The sequence below is a fragment of the Prionailurus viverrinus genome, chromosome D3 (genome assembly GCF_022837055.1).
Source record: "Prionailurus viverrinus isolate Anna chromosome D3, UM_Priviv_1.0, whole genome shotgun sequence".
NCBI lineage: Eukaryota > Metazoa > Chordata > Mammalia > Carnivora > Felidae > Prionailurus > Prionailurus viverrinus.
In genome coordinates this window covers 81,538,611-81,561,732 of record NC_062572.1, presented here as the reverse complement: position 1 = coordinate 81,561,732, position 23,122 = coordinate 81,538,611, and the positions used below count along the sequence as shown (strand labels likewise).

General features: G+C 48.9%; 1 protein-coding gene across 3 annotated transcripts in view; it reads right to left on the bottom strand.

Moving 5' to 3' along the window:
- TNFRSF11A (TNF receptor superfamily member 11a) overlaps positions 1-12,235 on the bottom strand; it is a 58,470-nt gene extending 46,235 nt beyond the window's left edge. For all 3 annotated transcript variants that reach the window (XR_007145815.1, XM_047827847.1, XM_047827848.1), the window contains exon 1: positions 12,139-12,235. Coding sequence is in view for 2 of the 3 variants with exons in the window: in XM_047827847.1 (XP_047683803.1) it covers positions 12,139-12,213 (75 nt within the window). In the remaining variant the exon portion in view is untranslated. The remainder of the gene's footprint in view (positions 1-12,138) is intronic.
- Between the last annotated feature and the right edge of the window lie 10,887 nt (positions 12,236-23,122).

The following is a 23,122-nucleotide window of genomic DNA, read 5'->3' as shown; positions in this document are numbered from 1 at the left end:
TTGGCAGTTGCTTTGTGTGGACCCCGAAGCACCTTCCCCTGACCACCTGGGCTCCAGGTGTGCTCCTTAAGGAAAACCAGGGGGCTGCACTTACTCACAAGGGGCCTATCAAAGGTGCATTGATTTTTGCTCCACCCTCTTTCTTACTTTCCTCACAATACATTCATTATCTCTGCTCCTTGAAAAGAAAACATGTGGCCCTGGGGAAAATGAAGAAATAACCTTGCATTTCAAAACCTTAATTGCAAGTGTCTTTGTCTTCCAGACAGATAAAGAGGGAGACAAGTTTGCAGCTGTGGGCTACTTGAAAAGAAAGTGCCAGGACGGTTTGTTTCCTAAACACAGTGATTAGGATGGCTTTGACTCCTTATGGTATCACCCAACAGGCCCCAGTGAATGCTCCTTTATTCTCCCAGTTAAGGTCTTTCTTTCCTTCCTTCTTTCCTTTTCTTTTTGTTTCTTTTCCTTTCCTTTTCTCTTTCTTCTTTCTTTCCTTTCTTCCCTTCCTCCCTCCCTTCCTTTTGCCCTTCCTGAATCTTTTTTTTTTTTTTAACTTGTATTCATATGAGATGAGAACTACTTTTTCTTCTTTCCTGTACTAAAAGGCAGTAATCCCTGCAAATCCAAGAGCATTTGCAGGTCTGCTGGAGGCCAAGGCTCTTTCTGGGCCCTGCCTTCACTCTGGGAATGCACCAAGCTTATAAGGTCACTAGCCCCCACAATGGCCAGAGAAACTGCCCCTGGCCCTCGGAGTGAAGTCCACCTTTTCTTGAATGTGCACAGAATCACCTGGAGGTCTTATGAAAACGCAGCTTCTGATTCAGTAGGTCTGGGGCAGGGCCCAAGAGTCTGCATTTCTAACAGGCTTCCAGGTGATCGCCGCTGGTCTTGGGGTAGCGAGGTCAGAGATTACGTTACAGACCCAGAGCCAGAACACTGTCACTTCCCCGAGCACTGCATGATCCTTCTGTCTGTATAATGGATGTTGAGAACCACTTCTCCCATTGCTGGATACACACGCCATTTATCCTGAATGGGAGTGAAGGAAGAATTGGCCATTATAAAACACCTAGTGTGTGCCAGGTATTATGCGAGAGGCTTTACTTTCCTTAACGTCCTGCATCCTCAAGGTCTATGCAGTAGCCCGCTGGACGGTTAGTGGTGAGCAGGCTGGACCAGCGCTAGGCGTGTAGCAAATGCTCAAATTCTTGTTCAATCGATGAATACTTTACCTGAAGGACCATTGTGATCTCATAACTTCCCTTTACAGAAGATACAGTTTTCTACTAGTTCTGGATCAAATTTGAACTCCCAAGCTTGGGCTTGGAAGGGTTCCACCAATTTGGCAAAAATTAGAGATATGGGGGCGGGGGAGGGGGTTGCAAATGAGATTAGAAATCTCTTCTCCAGGGCGCCTGGGTGGCTCAGTCCGTTAAGCGTCGGACTTCAGCTTAGGTTATGATCTCATGGTTTATGAGTTTGAGTCCCACATCGGCTGAGCGGGAGTCCTGCCTTGCATAAAACAAGAGCCCTACTTTGGGTGAGCCCAGCTTCTCTCTCTCTCTGCCCTGTACTCACTCGTGCCCCGCCTCCCACTGACTCTCTCTCTCTCTCTCTCTCTCTCTCTCTCACACACACACACACACACACACAGCCAACAAAACCCCAAAACCTCAGGCTCAAATTCTTTTCTTTTTTTTTTTAAATTTGTTTTTAATGTTTATTTATTTTTGAGAGAGGGAGCAGGGGAGGGCAGAGAAAAAGGGACGCACAGAACCCAAAGCAGGCTCCGGGCTCTGAGCTGTCAGCACAGAGCCCAATGTGGGGCTTGAACCCACGAACCATGAGGTCATGACCTGAGCCGAAGTCGGACGTTTAACGAGCTGAACCACCCAGGTGCCCCTCAAATTCTCTTTTCTAATAGGGACAGAACACAGATCTGCCCAACCCGCACACATACAGCTGCTCCTGCCTCCTGCCCGTCACCAACGCCCGGGAACAGAGTGCCTCTCACCCCGGAAGAGCCCTCCGTGAGGTCACTGGAGATTTGCTCCCCAGGCGGAGCAGCTGGGCCTCATCACCTCTGCATTCCCAGCCCCGCGAGGACTGCTCTGCACAGTTCAGGCGACAACCGATCAGTTGTACATTCTGATGGTTTGCTCATTTGTAGTCTTACCCATAAGTATGACCTTAACGGCCTGATCACAGGGACCCCAAGTGGGCCATAGAAAACCTGAGCTCATCGGAAGGGGGCAATTTTTTTATGATTTCATTAAAGACGTTTCTAAACCTTGTAACTATTAGAAATGAATGGGTTAACATTTAAGACCGATTCCGGTTGTGTTCCCACTGAATTTAATTGCCCCTGTGTCTTACGCTCCATTGTCACAGGCTTGGGGTCTGTTTCTAGGTTTCTTGCTATTGTGCATTAGTAATATGTGTTATTACCCATCCAAACCCCACTGGAGGCTCCCTCTCTCACTCCAGGGGAAATCTCAAGCCCTGACAATGACCAGAGGCTATGTGCGTCTGACCCTCTTTCTTTTTGGAACTTTTCTCCCACTACTTAGTGCAGTGAGTTGTAAGGCATTGAAAAACAATTGTTGGGAATAGGAAGGATTTAGACTTGTGCCATGGTAGACACATCCAAATTTGGGGCAAGAGAGGAGTCCCCAAATCCACTGTGATCATAGTAATACTAAGACATACAGAGCCTTTAAAAATATAACAGAACTGGGGCGCCTGCGTGGTTTAATCGGTTAAGCGTCCGATTTCGGCTCAGGTCATGATCTCACGGTCCAGTCCAGGAGTTCGAGCCCCGCGTCCGGCTGTGTGCTGACAGCTCAGAGCCTGGAGCCTGCTTCCGATTCTGTGTCTCCCTCTCTCTCTCTCCCTCCCTCACTCACACTGTCTCTCTCAAAAATAAATAGACATTAAAAATTTTTGAAAAAATATAACAGAACTACATTTAACCTACCTTTAGCCCATCTTGTCTCCACCCCCACCCCAACCAGGATAGAGCCGAGCAGGTGGCAGGGAGGTGGGGGGTGGGGGACACACACAGGACTGTGGGGTGTCCTAGCAGGAGCAGGAGCAGGGCTATCGCACAGCTTATTTCTGCTGGGGGAGCACGGAGGAGGCAGAGATGCCTTTGCCTCAGGAAATAACAGAGGTGATTCAATACATCACATTTCTTCTCCTCCTGAGTCAGGGATCACTGGCCCACAGACCCTGTGCTATGTGCTCCGGGTGCCTGTTTAAACTTTACTGGCCTTAAAGTCACAGCATTTTTCTTTTTGCAGAAAAACAGTAAGAGAAAGCCCACATGAGCGTGCACCCTTGATCACAACTGCAGACTGGTTACAGGATTTCTGATACACTAAAAAGCTTGCTTCTGGGGCGCCTGGGTGGCGCAGTCGGTTAAGCGTCCGACTTCAGCCAGGTCACGATCTCGCGCTCCGTGAGTTCGAGCCCCGCGTCAGGCTCTGGGCTGATGGCTCGGAGCCTGGAGCCTGTTTCTGATTCTGTGTCTCCCTCTCTCTCTGCCCCACCCCCGTTCATGCTCTGTCGCTCTCTGTCCCAAAAATAAATAAACGTTGTAAAAGGGAGATCGTTAAAAAAAATAATAAATAAATAAATAAATAAATAAAATAAAATAAAAAGCTTGCTTCTCTCCCCATCCCCCGCCCCCACTCCTAAACCGCCTTGCTCTGGTCCCCATCCTGCCTTGCAGACTGTATGAGCAGCTCCCCGGAGGGGGTAAGGCCATGCCCTTGGAGAGGACTCTTAGGAGGAGCTCCAGCACCAACACTAATGAACTGTGCCACTTGGGCCTCTCTGGGCCTCATTTTCCCCTCCGTCCTGGCCAAAGTGGACTGAGGATTAGAGATAATCTAAGGGCGCCTGGGTGGCTCAGTCGGTGAAGCGTCCACTCTTGATTTTGGCTCAGGTCATGATCTCACGGTTCGTAGTAGGCTCGATCCCCGTGTCAGGCTCTTGGCTGAGCGTGGAGTCTATTTGGGATTCTATCCTCTCTTTCTCTCTCTGTCCCTCCCCTGCTCTCTCTCACTCTCTCAAAAATAAATAAATAAACATTAAAAAAAAAAAAAAAAAAGCAAGAGAGATAATCTATGTAAAGCACCCAGCACCTGTCTCACAAGAGGGATTCAACAAATGGCAGGTGTTTTTAACGTACTCGGTCACAAACTATGAATTTAGAGCCGAGCTCAAAACCTTTTTACTGGATCCCCTGGTCTGTTAACAGCGGTTCTCAACCTTACGCTGCCATCGGAATGCCCTGGGGAAGTTGTTAAACTGGATTGCTGGGCCCTACCTCCAGAATTTCCGACTCCGTAGACACTGGGTAGGGCCTGAGGATGTGCATTTCTTTTCTTTTTTTTTTTTTTTTTTAATGTGTATTTACTTTTGAGACAGAGAGAGACAGAGCATGAACGGGGGAGGGTCAGAGAGAGAGGGAGACACAGAATCCGAAACAGGCTCCAGGCTCTGAGCTATCAGCACAGAGCCCGACGCGGGGCTCGAACTCACGGACTGTGAGATCATGACCTGAGCCGAAGTTGGACGCTCAACCGACTGAGCCACCCAGGCGCCCCAAGGATGTGCATTTCTAATCAAGTTCCCAGGTAGTGCGGATGCTGGGTCCAGGGGCCACACTCTCCACAGGGCAGCGTCCCAGCTCCTGACGTTTGTTCACACAGCCCTTCAGGACTAACCAAAGCACACACCCCCTCCCCCCCTCAAGGTGGTCTTATCCTTTCCTGGTGTCTCCGGCCAGCCCTGGACTCCAGACGTCAGGACTGGATTCAATTTTTCCAGGTTTGCTCTGCTTGTCCCCACCGCTGCCCCTTCCCCTGCTGTCTGCCCTCGGAGTCATCTCTGCCCTTCCAGGACCAGGTCATGCAGCACCTGCTCGGCTCTCCACTCGGCTCCCTCCGCCCCGCCCTGTGCCCCTGGACATCTATCTCGCCCTTCCTCTTTGGTAGACCTTTAGACCCTCGTGGCTCCAAGGGGTGCCAGACTGTCTTATCTTCCCTACTAGACGGGGAGCCTTCCTGGTCACAGGCGGTGTGGCAGAAGTCTGACGGGGTCTTCTGGCCTCTTGTTCGTTTGTGGTTTTTGCCAGTAAGTACAAAATCAGGATCCACTGAATTGAAAGGAAAAAAGGCTGACAGAGAGGTTAAAGGAACCAGCATGAATAATTCTGGGCAGAGGGAAGTTGCGGGTAACAATCTTCAACAATGGAAACATTAAAATAAAGAACACTGACCAACTGATCTTTACCCCTATGAAAGAACAAATTTGAGGAAATGGGGTCAAATTGTGACATATTAGATTTAGGTCTGCTACAGGGAAGTTCCTGATATTAGGAATTATTAACTGGGGTAGCAGAGGCCTACGTGAATCTCTACTGTGCTTTCCAATGGAAGAGGTTCTCCATGACCATAAAAAATTTCATACGGATCCTGCCTTTGTATCTTGGGTACAAAGTTGACAGGAGGGAAGGGCTCTTTACAGATTTCCTTTAACTGGATATGGGTCTGGCAGCTGTCTGTGCTACTTAAGGATACACTTTTGCTTTTGTAAGGATACACGTGACAAAGAGTAACATTTTTTTTTTTAATCAGTACCTTAGGGAAGCGGTTCGTTTTTGCATTTGGGGATGTCATGAGAACCCACACGTGCAAACACTGTGGTGTTTCCTGGGATTTATGCAATACCGCAGTCCTCTCTCCCCACTTGCCAGGTTTAATCGCATTCACGAAAAGTTAGAGGGTTTTTCTTCCTCATTTTTAATGGAAAGTCTTCAAATTTCTGGTAGCTGGAGGAAGTGGCTCTTGTACTCTCAACAGCGCACAGGAAATGTAATAAGTTATTATTACTCTGATAAACTGGAAGGCTAGTTTTTGCCGTCGGTTCTTCCTTCCACTTGGAAACCTGGCAGCTTTTGGACTCTGCTTGTGCCAGACGGGCCTCTGCGTCACCTGCTCTGCTAGATTTTGGAGGGGGGGGGCGGTGGGCAGGAGGGAGCTGAGCGGAGAGAAAGGGAAACATTCCTCTTAGGCACTAGCAAGCCACCAGGAAACTGTGTTTTGTGCAATCGAGAAGTGTTTGCTAAGCCATAGGTCCAAGGTAAACACTGCTTCTGTCTGGGGGCAGGTGACATATTTGAGGCCAGTGTGGGGAGACCGCGGGTCAGGTCGCACCTGCTTTAATGATGGACCCTCTGGGATCCCTGGCTGCTTATCTCTCTTTAGTCCTGAGTTTTAGATTTGCCTACATCCTGAACTTCTGGTTCAAAGACACCTTTAGGACAGGATATGGTTCTAAATTCCAGAGCACACAGATTTCCTGTGGATCCTGGTGCCTTGGGCGCTCTTGGCTTGTTTACCTGTATGGGGGTGTGAAGAACTTTGGCTCCTCCTCACGATAAAATAATCCAGAGCAGCTGGGATTCAATAGCCTAAAATTCACCCTCTTTTATTGCTTGTTTAGGGGGGAAAAAAAATCCTTTACTTGAACCTGAGACAGAAGTTTCCTTCATAAGCCGTGAGAAACACCATCCAAATGGTCAGCTATTCTATTCTGACATCTATCACCTTGGGTTTTGTTTTGTTTTGGTTTTGGTTTTTTTAAGTAATAGGTCCGACCACATCCTTTGCCCCTGTATTGTGGGCACCTAGCACAACTCCGCTGGCTCCGAAATCACTCCTGCACTTGGCTTCTCCTTTTTCTCGCCACTACACCGACCTGATTCAAGCCTTTGCTAGCTCTTCCCGAAACCAGGGCAGTGGCCTCCTTACCGCCCCCCCCACCCACCCACCCAACACACACCCTTCCCCATAAGGCACACATCTGATCATGACCCTCCCAGCCCACAATACAGCAAGATAGCATCTAAACTATTTTGCAGGCCTCAAGGCCCCTGAGTGCTGGTGCTGCCCCCCGCCCCCCACGTGCCCTTGGAAATCCAGGAATGCCATCCTTTTACGAGTTCCCTGAAAACACTGCAGTCATGCCTCCTGGCCCCAGCCACCCGTGGGTCCCCAGCCCAGACGCTGCCCTCTTGTCCCTCCTGGGCTTTGGACAAACTGGGAGGAAAGGAAGGAGAGACTCTTTCAAGCAGGTTAAAGCACTCCTCGTCCTGGGCGCCCACCACACGTGGAAAATGCTCCCAGGAAACCGGTCTCCTCCTGTATGGCATCCTAAACGTCAGTGCGCCTCCCGAAGACAGGGGCTGTGGGGGGGGGGGGGTCTCTGTCCCCTCAGCCTGCTGTGGGGTGTCCCACACGCGGTAAGCACGGGCTCACTTTGTTGAAATAAACGAGTACAGGTTGTTTTCTTGCTCACGAGTGAGTTCCCTGTCCTGAATGTGGGAGCCCACAGACATCAAAGGCTGGAAGAGGAGGGGCCCACATAACAAATACAGGTATCAAGTCATCAGCACACATCCACAAAGAATGTGCTTCGAACTGCGGACGGGGGTGCCAGCCCTTGACTTCGGAGACAGAGGGGAAGCCTGCCAGGGGCGCTTGGGCACGTCGGTCTCTCTGGCAGGAAACAGGCTGACAGCGTCTCTCAGAATGAGGACAGAGACATGGGGCTGTGTGCAATCTCACTCACCGCCCACTCGGGGCTCAACCTCAAAAGCTCACTAAGAAGTTCAGACGGACCAGGTCTTCTGCTTTGCTGAAGCCGGCCGTCTCAGTCTGGGTTTCTTTGGGCTCAGGGTTTTGGGGCAGAAAGGATGAAATGAGTGTCTAGCAGGGGATCCTATAGGAAGCCCACTCCCGCAAGCAGAGGGAAACACAAAGAGAAAGTGGATGACTTCCGACCAACCAGGAGGAGTGCTGGGAAGGAAAATCACCTGCCGGGCAGAATGCTACCCAGGCCAGCTCGGGGTGCTCCGAGGTGAGGTCAGGCTGCTGTGTGCTCAGGTGGGGGTGCTCCCCTTGTGGGTGGGGCTCAGGATGCTGCAGGGACACAGGGCGGCCACCTGGCCGGGACGGTAGGTGCCCTTGTGGGCGAATCACCTGTAAAGCTGATGACCAGGGTGCAGACCCATCTCAGCGAAACAAAAACAAAAAACACACCAAGCCAAAAACAAACCAAAACAAGAACGGCCTAGACAAAATTCCTAGTCCGTTGCACACGTCGTGCGGGGAAAAAACACTGATATTTTTTTTCCCATGTACTTCAAAAATAGGAAAATACAGTGAGGGAAATTTTAACACTGACATGACAGATAAAGTTCACACGGCGCCTTCTTACACACAACCCTCTCCGCAAAGGAGGCCTGGGTTTGGAAGTCCCCTTTCCATGGCCTCATAAAACACTGATTTATTGACCTTCAAAGATACACCTTTATTGTTTCAGTTTTCCTGGTGTAAGAATTGCTGGTAGATAACTGAAAAAGCAAGCTCATATTTCCTTATCAACCCAGAGAATGTGTTTATATTACAAATGTGTCACTTTGGGGGAAACAGCGGGAAGGAAACAGCAGGGGAGACATTTGAAACCCTTGCTATCAACAAAATGAACTAAAGACCACGGATCCACAAGGGTGTGCTTCTCCAAACAAAGTATTGCAATAGAGCCGAGGCCTCCCTCCAGGATGGGAGGGGGCCAGGAAGACAGCCGGGCAGGTGTCTATCCTACAACACAGAGCTCCACTCGAGGGGATTTCCTCCGTGGGGTCTCCCCACAGGCTTTCCCAGGGCCCTGTGGCTTATCTGCTTCTGATCAGTCTGCCTTACCACCTCACCAGGAGCCATACAAGAGTTATCTCAAAAACTATAATAAATGTTTCATGTCCTGTCTGTTGTTGGCTTTCCTGAATTAAGTGCTTCGTACCATCTGTAAAGTCATTAAATAAAAAAAAAAAAAAGTGGTACGTTTTGTTTGTTTGTTTGTCTGTTTGTTTGTTTCCCCTAAGATTCCTTTAGGCCTGAATCAGCCATGCCATTCTCTCGACTAGAAAGTTCTCCTTCCCCAGCTGCCTCTTGGAATCTGATCCTTCGTTTCCTACCCATGCTGCAATGACCATGGCAGAAACCCCTTCCTCCAAAGCCCACCCTGATTGCTCGAGTTCTACTTGTTCAGTTCTTCCCTCCACCTCCGAAGCAGGCTCCAGGCTCTGAGCTGTCAGCACAGAGCCCCATGCGGGGCTTGAATCCACAAACAGCGAGATCAGGACCTGAGCGGAAGTTGGACACTTACACCCACTGAGCCACCCAGGCACCCAAAACAGGGAGTTTCTGTATTTCCTTACTTGGAATAAACAGTGGAACTATCAACATAAAAACACAAAAGGATTTATCTGTGGGCAAATACTCTTCTTATGTCTGAAAACAAATTCCCTCACAAATATAGGCAGACAGAGAGATAATCACAGAAATGTTTTCAAGGGCAAAACTGTCAGCCTTCCAGGTACATTTAAAGCTGTTTAGCAGGGGCGCCTGGGTGGCTCGGTCGGTTAAGCGTCTGACTTCGGCTTAGTTCATGATCTCGTGGTTCATGGGTTCCAGCCCCGTGTTGGGCTCTGTGCTGACCGCTCAGAGCCTGGATCCTGCTTCAGATTCAGTGTCTCCCTCTCTCTCTGCCCCTCCCCTGTTCATGCTCTGTCTCTCTCTGTCTCAAAAATAAATAAACATTAAAAAAATTTTTTTAAATAAATACATCTCTTTAGCATAATGTAAATGAAAATAAATACTTGTACAAAAAGCGCTCCCTAGAAGCTGGTCTTGCCAGCGATTTACAAAGCCAATACCCCTTGCCTCTCACTAAGGAGTTCTTCAAGCCTCGCCCAGGATGTGATAACCAACCTCCACGGATCGCCAATACAATTCCTGGCTTTGAACGAATAGAATAGGTTGGCCAAAGAAGCACTCACTACACAAAATACCACACACCACAAGTGAACATACCACATTCTCGCCTGGGGAGGACACAGCAGCACGGAAGCTACCTTCGGCTGTCAGAGTTCATGGATCTCCACTGGCGAGACTGGCACAGACCTCTCTCATTTGATTACAACTGTCTCAGTGTCATTTGTTTCCTGTTTAGACGTGATTAAAAACTGCACAGGATTCAAGTGGCCAAAAGGGAAAGGGAGGGGAAATAGCACCTGTCGAAAGCTATCTCTGAAAAATAATTTTGTTTTGACAGCATTTGTTGTTCATATTGAAACCTACTGCGTTTTACGAATATACGTGCATATACAGATTTTGCAATAGTAGTGTGAGATGCTTTTTTAATTTTTAAGTGTTTATTTAGTTTTAGGGGAGAGAGAGAGAGAGAGAGAGAGACAGAGACAGAGTGTGAGCAGGGGAGGGGCAGACAGAGAGACACACAGAATCAGAAACAGGCTCCAGGCTCTGAGCTGTCAGCACAGTGGCCCAGACTCAGGGCTCGAACTCAGGAACCGGGAGATCATGATCCAGGCCAATATCAGATGCTTAACCAACTGAGCCACCCAGGCGCCCCGTGAGATGCTTTTTTGAAACTGCACAGGTTTTTCTCAGGTGGCTAACTGTTCACTGGAGCCCTGGTCCTTTAGTTCAAGTAAGGTAGCACCCTGTCCAACCTGTTGAGCACTTCATTAAGCAACGCCTGACGTGCTTAAAATGAAAAAATTCCATTAGGTTTTTCCGCCTTCTTTTCCCTCAACTATCCTGAGACCCATACCCGTCGGAATGAAATGGAACGAACCTTCATGAGCGTCATCTGCTCCAGCCTACAGCACACTCCTGTTATTTTTGTCAAGGCTTTCCCCCTAGGCTGGCTCCCCTGCCCCACCTTCTCTGGCCCCAAACAGGGCTCTACAAGCGGCTGGCCTGTCTTCGCAGGGTTCTGGGCCATTCTGCAGACCCATGTTAACAGAACAGCCTCGGCCAACTGTAACAGAGAAGGGAAATCTGAAACTGCCCAAACCAAGAAAACCACTGCCATTTACCCTTCCCTCCGAGGCACTTCCAAGTACGCAAGGTTTTTACAGAATTTGTGGTGCTGGGTTTGCCGCACCAGATAGCTCTCCACCAGGAGGACAGAAAATCAGTAACCAGCTTTATCCGAAACCGTCCTGGGTGGGGTGGGGGAGAAATCTCTGACCAAACCAGGCGGCGAGGACCCGGCACCGCGCACTCTTCACGCTGAAGCCGGGAGGCCCTCCCAGGGCAAGGGCCCAAGGCCCCCGTGGGGAGCCCCAGGTGCATCCCGGGCTGGGGAGCCCCAGGAGGGCCGGCACCAGAGGGGATGACCACCGCCATCCCAACTCCTGCGCAACAGGCCTCAGCCTGGGGCTCCCCGGCAGGCTTGCGGCACCCCGTGTGCCTCGGTTCCTCCAAATGCAAACAGTATTCTGTCCTAACATCATCAAAGTGCTTCGGAGGACAAGTGATTCTCCGGTCATTCGGAGCCAGAACCCGACCTGGTGGCCCTTAAGCTGTCCGCGGGGAGGGTCGGAGGGGAGCACGAGACGTAAAAAACAAGGGAGCATAAAAAGGAAATCTTATGTCGGCTTTTCTGCAGAAACTGCCAAATTCGGTTTCACTGCGCGCTCTAGACGTCCCCGTGAGGCGACGAGCACTGGTCTTCGGATGACCAAGGAAACCGAGGTGGGGAGAGGGTGCGAAGCCAGGCAGAGGGGATGGCCTAGCGTCCCGAGGGACTCAAAGTGGCCTGGGAGGAGAACTCGCATTCAGGAGCGGGTACCCGGCGTGGGCATGCGTGCGGCTCTGAGTTCTCCCCTCGCCCACTCCGTTCGCAGAGGGACAGGGGCCGCGTCTGCACAGCAGCTACCCTGCGCGCCAACTTGGCGCTCCGGAAACGTCTGGACAATCACTGACCTCAAAGGCTGCCCCTAACTGGAGTTCTGGGAGCCCGTGCGCGGGTGGCGGGGTCCCGCAAGTCCGCGTTCTGCGCCCCAAGATCTCTGCACTCGCCCTTCCCCTCCCTCCGCCGTCCCACCCGCGGAAGCGCCTCGCCTTTCCGCCGTCTCCCGCTTCTCCGTCCAGGTCCCAGGACGTCTCCCAGCCCGCGCGTCCGGGTCCCTCCCCGGGCTCCCGCGGAGGCGTCGCGCGCGGGAACCGGGTGCGCGGGGAGCGGGAGCGGCTCGCTTACCTGCAGACGGCCGAGCAGCGCGCAGATCGTGAGCAGCGCGGGCAGCGGGCGGCGCCGCCGGGCGCGCGGGGCCATGGCGCGGTGGGCGGGCGGGCGCCGCGCTCTGCGGCCTCTGCGGCCCGGGCTGCGCGGCTGTCTGGGACCTCGGGCCGGCCCGCCCCGCCGCCGCGCCCCGCCCCGCCCCGCCCCGCCACCTGTCCCCGCCCGCCCGCGCTGCGCCCCCTCCGGCCGGGCCGGCGGCGCCCGCCAGGTGGTGCCCGAGCGCGGGGCGCGCGCCTTCTATTGGGTGAGCGGGCACACCGGGGGGCACAGCGAGGTGAGGACTGAGAAGGCGACGGGGTGGGGGGTGGGGGGGGCGGGGGTTCGCCGCCCCGCCTCCCGCATCTTCTGCAGCCGCGGGCGTGAGTTAGCCCGGAGCTTCTAACCCTGGGCTCTGCAGGTTGCACGCGGACAGGTTTGCCTGCGACCCGACCTGCTGTGTCTTTCACGTTCGCGGGCACGGACCGGTCTGCACCCAGACATCCCGGGACGGCTTCCAGGGGAGGGGACGGGGCGGCGGCGGCCTAGCCCGCGGGCCCACGCCCGCCTGGATCCCACGCGCTCGGCCCTAACAGGCGGGGCCTCCCAAGCAAGGGTGGATACCCCACCACCGGGAATTAACCAGAAGAGGATCTTCGCTGGGGATTTCGTGGAGTACAATGCAAAGGTCACCACAGTATGCCATCCAGCACGCTTCATACAATCCTCCCTCAAAGTTTTCTGGCCAGCAGCCACTTCCTCTTGCCTCTCCTCTAGTATCTTTCTCTGGGGTGAGAGACACCATCCTGTCTCCGCCCCCTGCCCACACCCCACACCCCATCCAAGGCACTAGCCTTGATGAGTCCTTTTGCTGCCGTAGAACCCGCCAGCTGTCGGGCGCGCTGCACCTGTTGTTCTGGTCACTTGCTATTCCTTGCTTAGGAGTGTATCTTCTCTCCCATTCCAGGTCGATGCTGCACGCACACATACACCTGCTCCTTTGTATGGATAACTTTTTGAGTGAACATACTTGCCTGATGTCAACAGACAATTTCTTGAGTGCTAGAACTATATCTGCTTCCTTACTTTCAGCCCAGTGCATGGTGTATCCTAGTGAATATTCCATACGATCTTCTACGGTTGTTGGGCGAAGTGGGTTTTAAAGGTCAATTAGGTCAAATCGTTTGAAATATCATGTCATTTTCTGCCTAGTTGTTCTGAGGAAACTGGAAATTTGCAACGAAAACTGTGAGTTTGTTTATTTTTGCCTTTCAGGTCTCACCCCCACCCCCCCCGCCCGCCAATTTTTTGACGCTTAGATTAGAAGCATAAACATTCCAGATTATTATGTCTTCTTGATGAATTGACTTTTCTTCATTATGGTAGGGCCTCCTTGATCCATGATAAAACTTTGGGTTCTAAAGTCTACTTTGGCGTTAGTTATATAGCGACTTCACCTTTCCTATGAATAGCATTTACATGGGATATCTCATTCTATCTTTTTTCTTGTTTTTACCTTTAAAATAGAGACATCAGGGGCGCCTGGGTGGCTCAGTCGGTTGGGCGGCCGACTTTGGCTCAGGTCATGATCTCGCGGTCCGTGAGTTCGAGCTCCACATCGGGCTCTGTGCTGACAGCTCAGAGCCTGGAGCCTGTTTTGGATTCTGTGTCTCCCTCTCTCTGACCCTCCCCGGTTCATGCTCTGTCTCTATCTCAAAAATAAACGTTAAAAAAAAAATTAAAATAGAGACATCAGCCTTTCTGTCTATGGACACTGGCAAGTATCTTTAAAGTCTCCCCTCCCACTGCTGCACGTCGAAGTCAGAGGGTCCCAAAGAGCCTGAACAGCTGCGGAAGCTCTTCATCCGAGGTTTGTGCTTTGCAACAACCCATGAGAGTCTGAGGAGCCATTTTGAGCAACAGGGAACACTCACAGACTGTGTGGTGATGAGGGGAGAAAACACCATGCACTCCAGAGGCTTTGGGTTTGTCACAGATGCCACTGGGGAAGAGGTGGACACAGCCATGAATGCAGGGCCGCCCAAGGTGGATGGAAGAGTTGTAGAACCAAACAGGGCTGTTTCAAGACTCTCAAAGACCTGGTACCCGCTTGACTGTGAAAAAGATTGTTGTCGGTGGCCTTAAAGGAGCCATCATCTAAGAGATTATCTCGAACAGTATGGGAAAATGGAAGTGATTGCAATCATGACTGACTGAGGCGGTGGCAAGAGGAGACGCTTTGCTCTTGTAACATTTGATGACCGTGACTCCGCAGACAAGATTGTCATTCCAAACTACCTCAGCTGTGAAGTAAGGAGAGCTCTATCTCAGCAGGAGATGGCTAGTGCTTCATCCAGCCAACGAGGTCTAAGTGGTTCTGGAAACTTCGGCGGTGGTTTTGGTGGGCATGACAACTTCGGTTGTGGAGGAAACTTCAGTGGGTGAGGTGGCTTTGGTGGCCGTGGAGATGGTTGTGGATATGGTGACAGTGCGGATGGCCACCCTGGATTTGGTAACGAAGGAAGAAACTTTGGAGGTGGCAGAGGCTATACTGGTTTCGGCAATGACAACAGTCTTCACATGTTGGTCCCATGAAAGGAGGGAATTTTGGAGGCAGAAGTCTGGCCCCTATGGTGGTGGAGGCCAGCGTTTTGCCAAACCACAGAACCAAGGTGGCTGTGGCGGTTCCAGCAGCAGCAGTAGCGATGGTGGTGGCAGAAGGTTTTAATCACTGTCAGGAAACAAAGCTTCGCAGGAAAGGAGAGCCAGAGATGTGACGGGAAGGTTACAAGGTGAACTCAGCCAAGCACAGTGGTGGCAGGGCCTGGCTGCTACAAAGAGGACGTGTTTTAACTTTTTATTTTTTTTATTATTTTTTTTATTTTTGAGACAGAGAGAGACAGAGCATGAACGGGGGAGGGGCAGAGAGAGAGGGAAACACAGAATCGGAAACAGGCTCCAGGCTCGGAGCCATCAGCCCAGAGCCCGACGCGGGGCTCGAACTCACGGACCGCGAGATCGTGACCTGAGCCGAAGTCGGCCGCTTAACCGCCTGAGCCACCCAGGCGCCCCAAGAGGACGTGTTTTAGACAAGACTCATGCGTATGGTCCAAAAACTCGAGGACTGTGTTTTTTTTGTGACTAATTGTATGACATGTTATTTTAGTTTCTGTTCTGTGGGAAGTGTAAAGCATTCCAAGAAAGGGTTTTAATGTAGTTTTTGGTGTTTTTTTTTTTTTTTTTTTTTTTTTTTTTTTGCATCCATGCTATTGACTGCTAAATGTAATAGTCTGATCATGATGCTGAATAAATGTGTCTTTATAAAACTGTGCTGTGTAAAGTGAGTCTACTCTGAAGCCATCTTGGTCAACTACCTCGGCAATGTGTGTTGGAATTCCTTCAGGAAGCTACCAGGTTCCGTTTGAAATTTATTGGCAAACTGCTTGGGCACAGAAGCCATTGTCTCCACAAACCTTGGCGTCGTTGAACCGACAGTTAATGCGTTGTGCCCTGGAGCTCACCATTAAAAGGGTCACCCGAGCAAAGTCATGGAGTTTATTGGGCTAGATTGCTGGCACATCCGATGCAATATCTAAACTGAATTATGGTATCAGATAAAATTATAGGTGGGATGAAAGCTTGTGTGTCATCCATTATCATGTGTCATCAATAAATGACTTAATATCCTCTTGATAATAACAATAAAAAAGAAACTTCGCTTTTGTTGACAAGTTAGGCCCACTAGGGACAGCTCCGCAGAACAATGGAAATAGGAGCCCCAGACGACAGGATGTCAAATTGCACCAGAGCGGTGAATGCTCCCCACCCTCATCATCTCCCTCGGCACTCTCCACTCCAACCTCCTCGTGATCCTTCTCGAGGGCAGCCACGTCCTCGTGGGCCACAGAAAAATCCCTCTGGTACAACAGGCATCAAGCCACGTGTTTCCCACAGCAAGCGGCCCATTTCTCCATCTGGTTGGCTCACTCAGGGCGTGCCTCGGTGATCTGTGCTACAGGAAGCTGTTCATGGTAGGCTTTCTCAGTAGAAGTAATGGGGGAACGTGTGGCCAGAGAGAAGTTCATGTGGGATTAGGGCACCAGGCTGGTCTGGCATTCTGTCGGGTGAACGTTCAGGGCTGCATTAAATCTGAGTAAGCAGCAATGGAGGACACGACTGCGCTAATCCGGTGGTTAAGGGGAGTGTAGGTTGGGTGTTCAATGTTGATGTCATAGATGGCCTCATTATCTACCATGAAGGCACAACCACAGTGTTCCAGGATGGTGTGGGTCGTGAGGATGGAGTTGAAGGGCTCAGCTACAGCTGTGGGAACCTGGGGGCCTGGTAAATGGAGAACTCCAGCTTGGATTTCTTGCCATAAGTGACAGGTTCCATCAGGAGGGAGGGGAACCCAGAACAAGTACCCCCACAAAACTGGAAAACCAAGAAGCCCTGAAAACCTGTGCCCCGGGGGGGCTACTTTCGGTCCACTGACCAAGGAGGGCAATGCTCTTGCCAATGGTATAGTGCCCACGATCATAGTTACTGGTGGCATCTTTCTTGCCCGTTGATCAGCTGCTCTGGGTAGAAGAGCTAGAGGCAGGTGCCTATGCAAATTTCACCTGTCTCAATGAAGGTGTTGAAGGAGTCATCTCCTCCCCCAATGGTCTTGTCACTTGGCATCTGGTCATCAGGCTGGAAGTCTGTTCCAGGCAATAGAGCTACCAGCTGTCATTGCCCATTTGGACACCAGCCTGGCCAACATGGTTGGAGATGCCTGAGACTTATAGGGCTCTGCAGGGCTGGAGAAGGCGAGGGGACGGTGACAAGGATCCCCCAGTGACAGACAAGAATTCGCGGGGTGGGGGGAGAAGCGGTGAGAGGAAGGCCAGCCCGGAGGACCCAACGTACCGCACCCTCCCTCCCTCCCTCTCCGCAACAGCGCGGCAGGGCGGATCTTGGACCCTGTCCCAGGCCCCCGCGACCCCGCCTCCAGGCCCCCTGCTCCCCCCCTCCTGCCGCCCCCTCGCTGCAACACAGGCCCTGCGAGGTTGGTCGCCCCGGCCAGAGGGGGCGTGACGCTGCCTGGTGGGTTCAAAGGTTCAAAGCAAACTTCTCTGTAGGAGCCAGATCAGGGAAGGGGAGGAAATGTCCTGGGGCCACAAACGGGCCAGTGGGGCGGGGAGGAGGACGGAGAGGGCTATGGGAAGGAGAAAGGAGAAGCATCGGCCCCGTCCGGTCCTCAGTGGGTTTCGGGGGCGCGTCGGGCCGGCAGAGCCCAGGCGCGGAAAGGCACCCGGTAAAGGAAGCGTGGCCAGAGCCTCCGGGGCGCAGACCTCCCGCCGTGCGCCGTCTCTGGGGCCTGGACCCTCCCTTTAGGTTTAGATCTATTTAAAGTGACAGCGTATGATTCGCTCTTGCCTTTTCATTTAATCCATTTGACAGTCTCTATCCTTTGGAGTTTTCAGACCACTCGCATTTAATGTGATTATAGATATGGTGACATGTGAGTCTACTGTCTTGCTATTTGTTTTCTGTTTGTTCCTTCTTTGTTCCTCTTTTCCCATCTTCTTTTGGATTATTTTTTAGGGTGCCATTTCTCTCCACTGTTAGCTTATTTTTAAATTTTTTTTCCCAACATTTATTTATTTTTGGGACAGAGAGAGACAGAGCATGAACGGGGGAGGGGCAGAGAGAGAGGGAGACACAGAATCGGAAACAGGCTCCAGGCTCCGAGCCATCAGCCCAGAGCCCGACGCGGGGCTCGAACTCACGGACCGCGAGATCGTGACCTGGCTGAAGTCGGACGCTTAACCGACTGCGCCACCCAGGCGCCCCCACTGTTAGCTTATTTTATATGCGTCCTTGTTTTATTTTTTTTAGCTCTGGGTTTGCAACATGCACCTGTAACTTAACCGCAGTCTACCTTCAGCTACAATTCTGCCACTTGAGGTCAAAGAGCATACTTCCATTTCCCCCTCCCGGCTTCGTGCAGCTACATGTGGTCCTCCTACTTGTTTTGCTCCGTAGCTCCCTACTGTGCAGCCTGCCTGCTTACTTTGTGCTTTTGGAAAGCACTCCAGTGGTGTTGATTAAACAAACAAACAAAAAAATTAAAAATGTGAATATCGTTTGACAAGTCAATTCCGTGTCTGAGAATCTAATCCATCAATACATAAAGAGAGACATGCAAGGATGTTTATTTACCTTAGCATTTTTGTAAAACCACAGAGAGAAAAATGTGAGTTTCATGGAGAAATGGCAAAAAAAAAAAAAAAAATTGAGTTTACCATAGTATAGACTATAATGCAGTTGTTTAAGAATATCAAGTGGTTTTTGGAAAGACGTCTACTGCCCTCTAAGTAAAAGAAGCAAGTTACAGAGTAATATCATCCCATGTTTGTAAACAATCATAAACGTGATTTTATTGATATATGCAAAAGGAGTTTTTAGAAAGACAATAATGATAGCAAACACCAATAGCATCCTTAAACATGCAAATTCATTTAATTCCTGCAACAGCCTTGTAAGGAATATGATTAGTCCCATTTTACAGATTAGGAAACTGAGGCACAGAGTGGTTAATAAGTTGCCGTAGGGTCACTTGCCAATAGGGGCAGAGTTGGGATTCAAACCTTGGCTGTTCTGGCTCTGGAGTGTTCTCCTGCCTCACTAAGCGCCAGATTTTTAATATCAAGTGAGTTGCAGAAGGGAAAGGTGACAGCTTTATTTAGGTATGTGGCCTATTGTCTGGAATGTGGAGACAGGCTTTCTAGAAAAAGTAGTGGTGTGAAAAGCAGATGACGGCTGGTTTTGGCCTCAAGGAGCGGACATGTGGGAGAGGGTGCTTTCAGTGTGGCACTTCATGAGAAATACCAGCTTGCTCCTGGCACATGTCCAATGTTAGCCCCTTCTTTTCTCAAAAAAGATGAAAGGACTTAAACTTCTGCTTGGAAAGCCCCAGAGGTGAGTGTGCTGGTTTTGGAAGCACTTTGAACAATAGAATGCCCATGTTAACACATTAAATCAACTAGGGGGAAAAAAAGCTTAATTAAAAAAAAAAACACTATAAATTACTTCTTGAGGACTGTTGCTATATTTACAGAACTACCACTCACATAATTCAAATATTTTATAAATATTAATGTAGAATGCCATTTGTTAACAACAAAATCCATCACAATGGGCCTGAGGATGTCCTCTTTCCTATAGCATTCTTAGGAGGAACGTGGAAATTATTTCCAATACTATTTTTCTCTTAGGTGAAGGATGCACAATTATAGCTAAAGAGGTTGCTCAACATTTACAGAAACTATTTTAAATGTTCTTTACGATTTAAGAAATCCCACATGTATAACTAAATTTTGGTTATCTGTAATAAATGTAAAAATGCATTTTAAACAATAGATATTTTAATATTTAGTAAAGTTAACTGTTTCTGATTTTTAAAAACTAATGAGCTGAAAATGAATTGTGCTTACTTGTACTAAGGCAAAACCAAGTATATTGTGCAAATACAGGAATCATAGGCTTTTTTATAGGGATAGTGTGCATCTCACCCTGGAAATCCCCACTGTTTCCCACTTCTGCATGAACTGTTTAATTTTCAGATTCAAAAAGGTAACATAAAAGTATAGCTCTCATTTTTATTTCTAGAGGATGGCTTTTAAGTCTTACATTACATCCTAATGTAATATTTTAATCTTAATATAACACTGTAATCTTTATTTAGGCAGCAGAAAACAGGCATAATCTTGTTAATGAAATGTTTATTTTTTGACATGGTGATGTAAAAATAGTTACTGTGACTGTGGTCACGTAAAGAGAATACATAAAAAAAGCAAAGCTATGAAGTAAACATAGGACTTCACAAATCTTTCTTTCAGTGAAAACCTACTAATAAATACAAACGTTTTTATTACCTACGCTGTTATGTTCTGTTCTTCTTCTTATCTTGCCTATACAACACTTTTTTTTTTTTTTAAATTTTTTTTTTTCAACATTTATTTATTTTTGGGACAGAGAGAGACAGAGCATGAACGGGGGAGGGGCAGAGAGAGAGGGAGACACAGAATCGGAAAGAGGCTCCAGGCTCTGAGCCATCAGCCCAGAGCCTGACGCGGGGCTCGAACTCACGGGCCGCGAGATCGTGACCTGGCTGAAGTCGGACGCTTAACCGACTGCGCCACCCCGGCGCCCCTATACAACACTTTTTAAACAGAAGTAAGGCATTGATAGATCAGTGTCCGTTCCGAGATAAATTAGGGTGCAATACTATCCGGTAATGATACCCAAACATAATATGAAAATTTGTGACACATTTTGAACTGTGTCCATGGAAACCTATCTTGCTTGCTTTGGGGGACAAGAATTTTTTCAGTGCTACCGATTTGGTATTCAAAATAAATGAATTTCTGAACCATTAAACTAGTAGTGATCGCTACTTTTTGGATATTTTGTTACAGATAAAACGGTTTCAAGTGGAAACAGAGATAATTTATGTGTCCCCTACTTCCCTTCTTCTCAGCCCTAATGAGATGATGGAGAAAGTAGCTCTGTGTCCCTTACATATGAACACAAGGACAGGTATCATCCTACATGCTGATGGCAAAGTTCTACTTTCGAATCGGCCAGGTTCAGACTGGCCATAAAAGACAACCGATGCTGCCACCTAGATTGACACAGAACGGTTTCTTTTTAAGAGTACTTTTATTGAAGTAGAACATACATAAAGAATACAGTTTGGCTAATTGTCAAAAAATGAAGACATATATAGAGCCTGCACCCAAACCATGAAGTAGAACATTACCAGAAACCCCCAAGCCCCTTTAATCATTACCCTTCATCCTTCTTGATAGATTTCATGAGAATACCAGCGATTCACTTTGTCTGCTTCTGGACTTTATATAAATGGACCCTGCACTATAGTATTACCTTGTGTACGGCTTTTGCTCACCATTGTGAGAGTCAGCCAGGTCATTACCGTCCAGTCCTCTGTTGTATGAGTAGATTACCCCTTGTTCATCGTTTCACTGATGAAGGATAGGTGCTTTATGCCACATGGCGGATTCAGAGTGCTAATATTTAGTCTGAGAGTTTACACATCTAAGAGATGGGCCTTATTCTTCCTGAATTGGGTCAAGTTTTGGTGTCGGGATGTTGCTGGGCGAGACTGAAATATATGGAAGAACTTTGAAAGGGTGTGTAAGAATGTCATTATTTTTGTCTTAAGTATTTGGTAGAATTCACTGATGAAGCCATATGGCCACTGAGGTTTCTTTGTGGCATAGTTTGAAATTACAAGTTCAACTTCTTTAACAGATTTAGAACTACCGAGATTTTGTTTCTTCTGGTGTTGGTTTTTTAAAGTTTTTTTTTTTGTTTGTTTTTTTAAAGTAGGTTCTATGTCCAACATGGGGCTCGAACTCACAACTCCAAGATCAAGAGTTGCATGCTCTACTGACTGAGCCAGCCAGGTGCTCTGCTGTGTTGATTTTGGTAAGAAGTTTCTTTTGTTTAAATAGGAATATGTCCTTCCATCTTAACTTTATTGGTACTACGTAGGATTATTTCCCTTTTGCTTGAATAATTTCTTATGATTTTTCATTTGGTGTGGATCTGCTGGTAACAATTTCTGTTTTTTGATGGGGTGGGTGAGGGTTGTCTACAAATATCTTAAATCATCTTCATTTAAAAAAATTTTTTTTTCAACGTTTATTTTTGGGACAGAGAGAGACAGAGCATGAACGGGGGAGGGGCAGAGAGAGAGGGAGACACAGAATCGGAAACAGGCTCCAGGCTCTGAGCCATCAGCCCAGAGCCTGACGCGGGGCTCGAACTCACGGAGCGCGAGATCGTGACCTGGCTGAAGTCGGACGCTTAACCGACTGCACCACCCAGGCGCCCCAAATCATCTTCATTTTGAATGTTTATTTATTTATTTTGGGGGGGAAGGGGCACAGAGAGAGAGAGAGAGAGAGAGAGAGAGAGAAAATCCCAAGCAGGCTCTGCACTGTTAGCACAGAGCCTGACATGGGGCTCAATCTCATGAACCTGTGAGATCATGACCTGAGCCGAAATCAAGAGTTGGCCGCTTAACCAACTGGGCCACCCAGGCACCCCAGCAATTTCATTTTAAAAGATATTCTTGCTGACTGTAGAATTCTAGGGCAGCAGCAATTTTTCTTTCGGCATTTTAAAGACATTATTCTTTTGTTTTCTGTTGGCGAGTAAACTATCAGTCTTATAGTTGCTGCTTTTCAGATTTTCTCTTTGTATTTGTTTTCCAGCAGGTTTATTATAACATATGTAGGCTTAGTTTTCTACATATCTTAGAATCTATCCTGGTTTGTGGTTCTCATTGACCTTGATGGTTTTTGTCAGTTTGAGAGAATTCTTGGCCATTTGCTTGTCAAATAATATTTCTACCCATTCTCTCTTTTCTCCTTCAACGTCTTATGACTTTTACCCTCTTTTCTGTGTTTTGCATTTAAAAAAATTTGTGCTGCTTCCTGTTTCCGGTTCTGCACGAAGGGAGTTTGGAAGTTACCACCGAGTCCTAACAACAAGTGAAAAGCTGAATAAACTGGAAATGAACAAATCTTCTTAAATCCATAAAAGAAGCGAGGTCACAGGGCACACCACTGTCCCCCCCCCCCCCCAAATTGGAGAGATTGATAGGCAAATACAGAGAGTCACAAGTGACCAGGTTAGGAACTCTCGAGCTAAAATCTCCATGGGAATCAGTGCTGGGGCAGGAAGACCAGAACTGTAATTAATGACTTGCTGGAGGCTCAGCGTGGACAAGTCTGAGTTCAAAACTGTAGGGGGACCCAGTTGTAGAGCCCCCCCCCCCCCAACTTTTGTAAGTTTTGCCTCCAGGAGCTCAACCAGGTTCTCACGGTAAATACCAGAGGAAAATCTCCTTGGTAGAGGGAAAGGAAAAGGATCCATTCTGAAATAAACC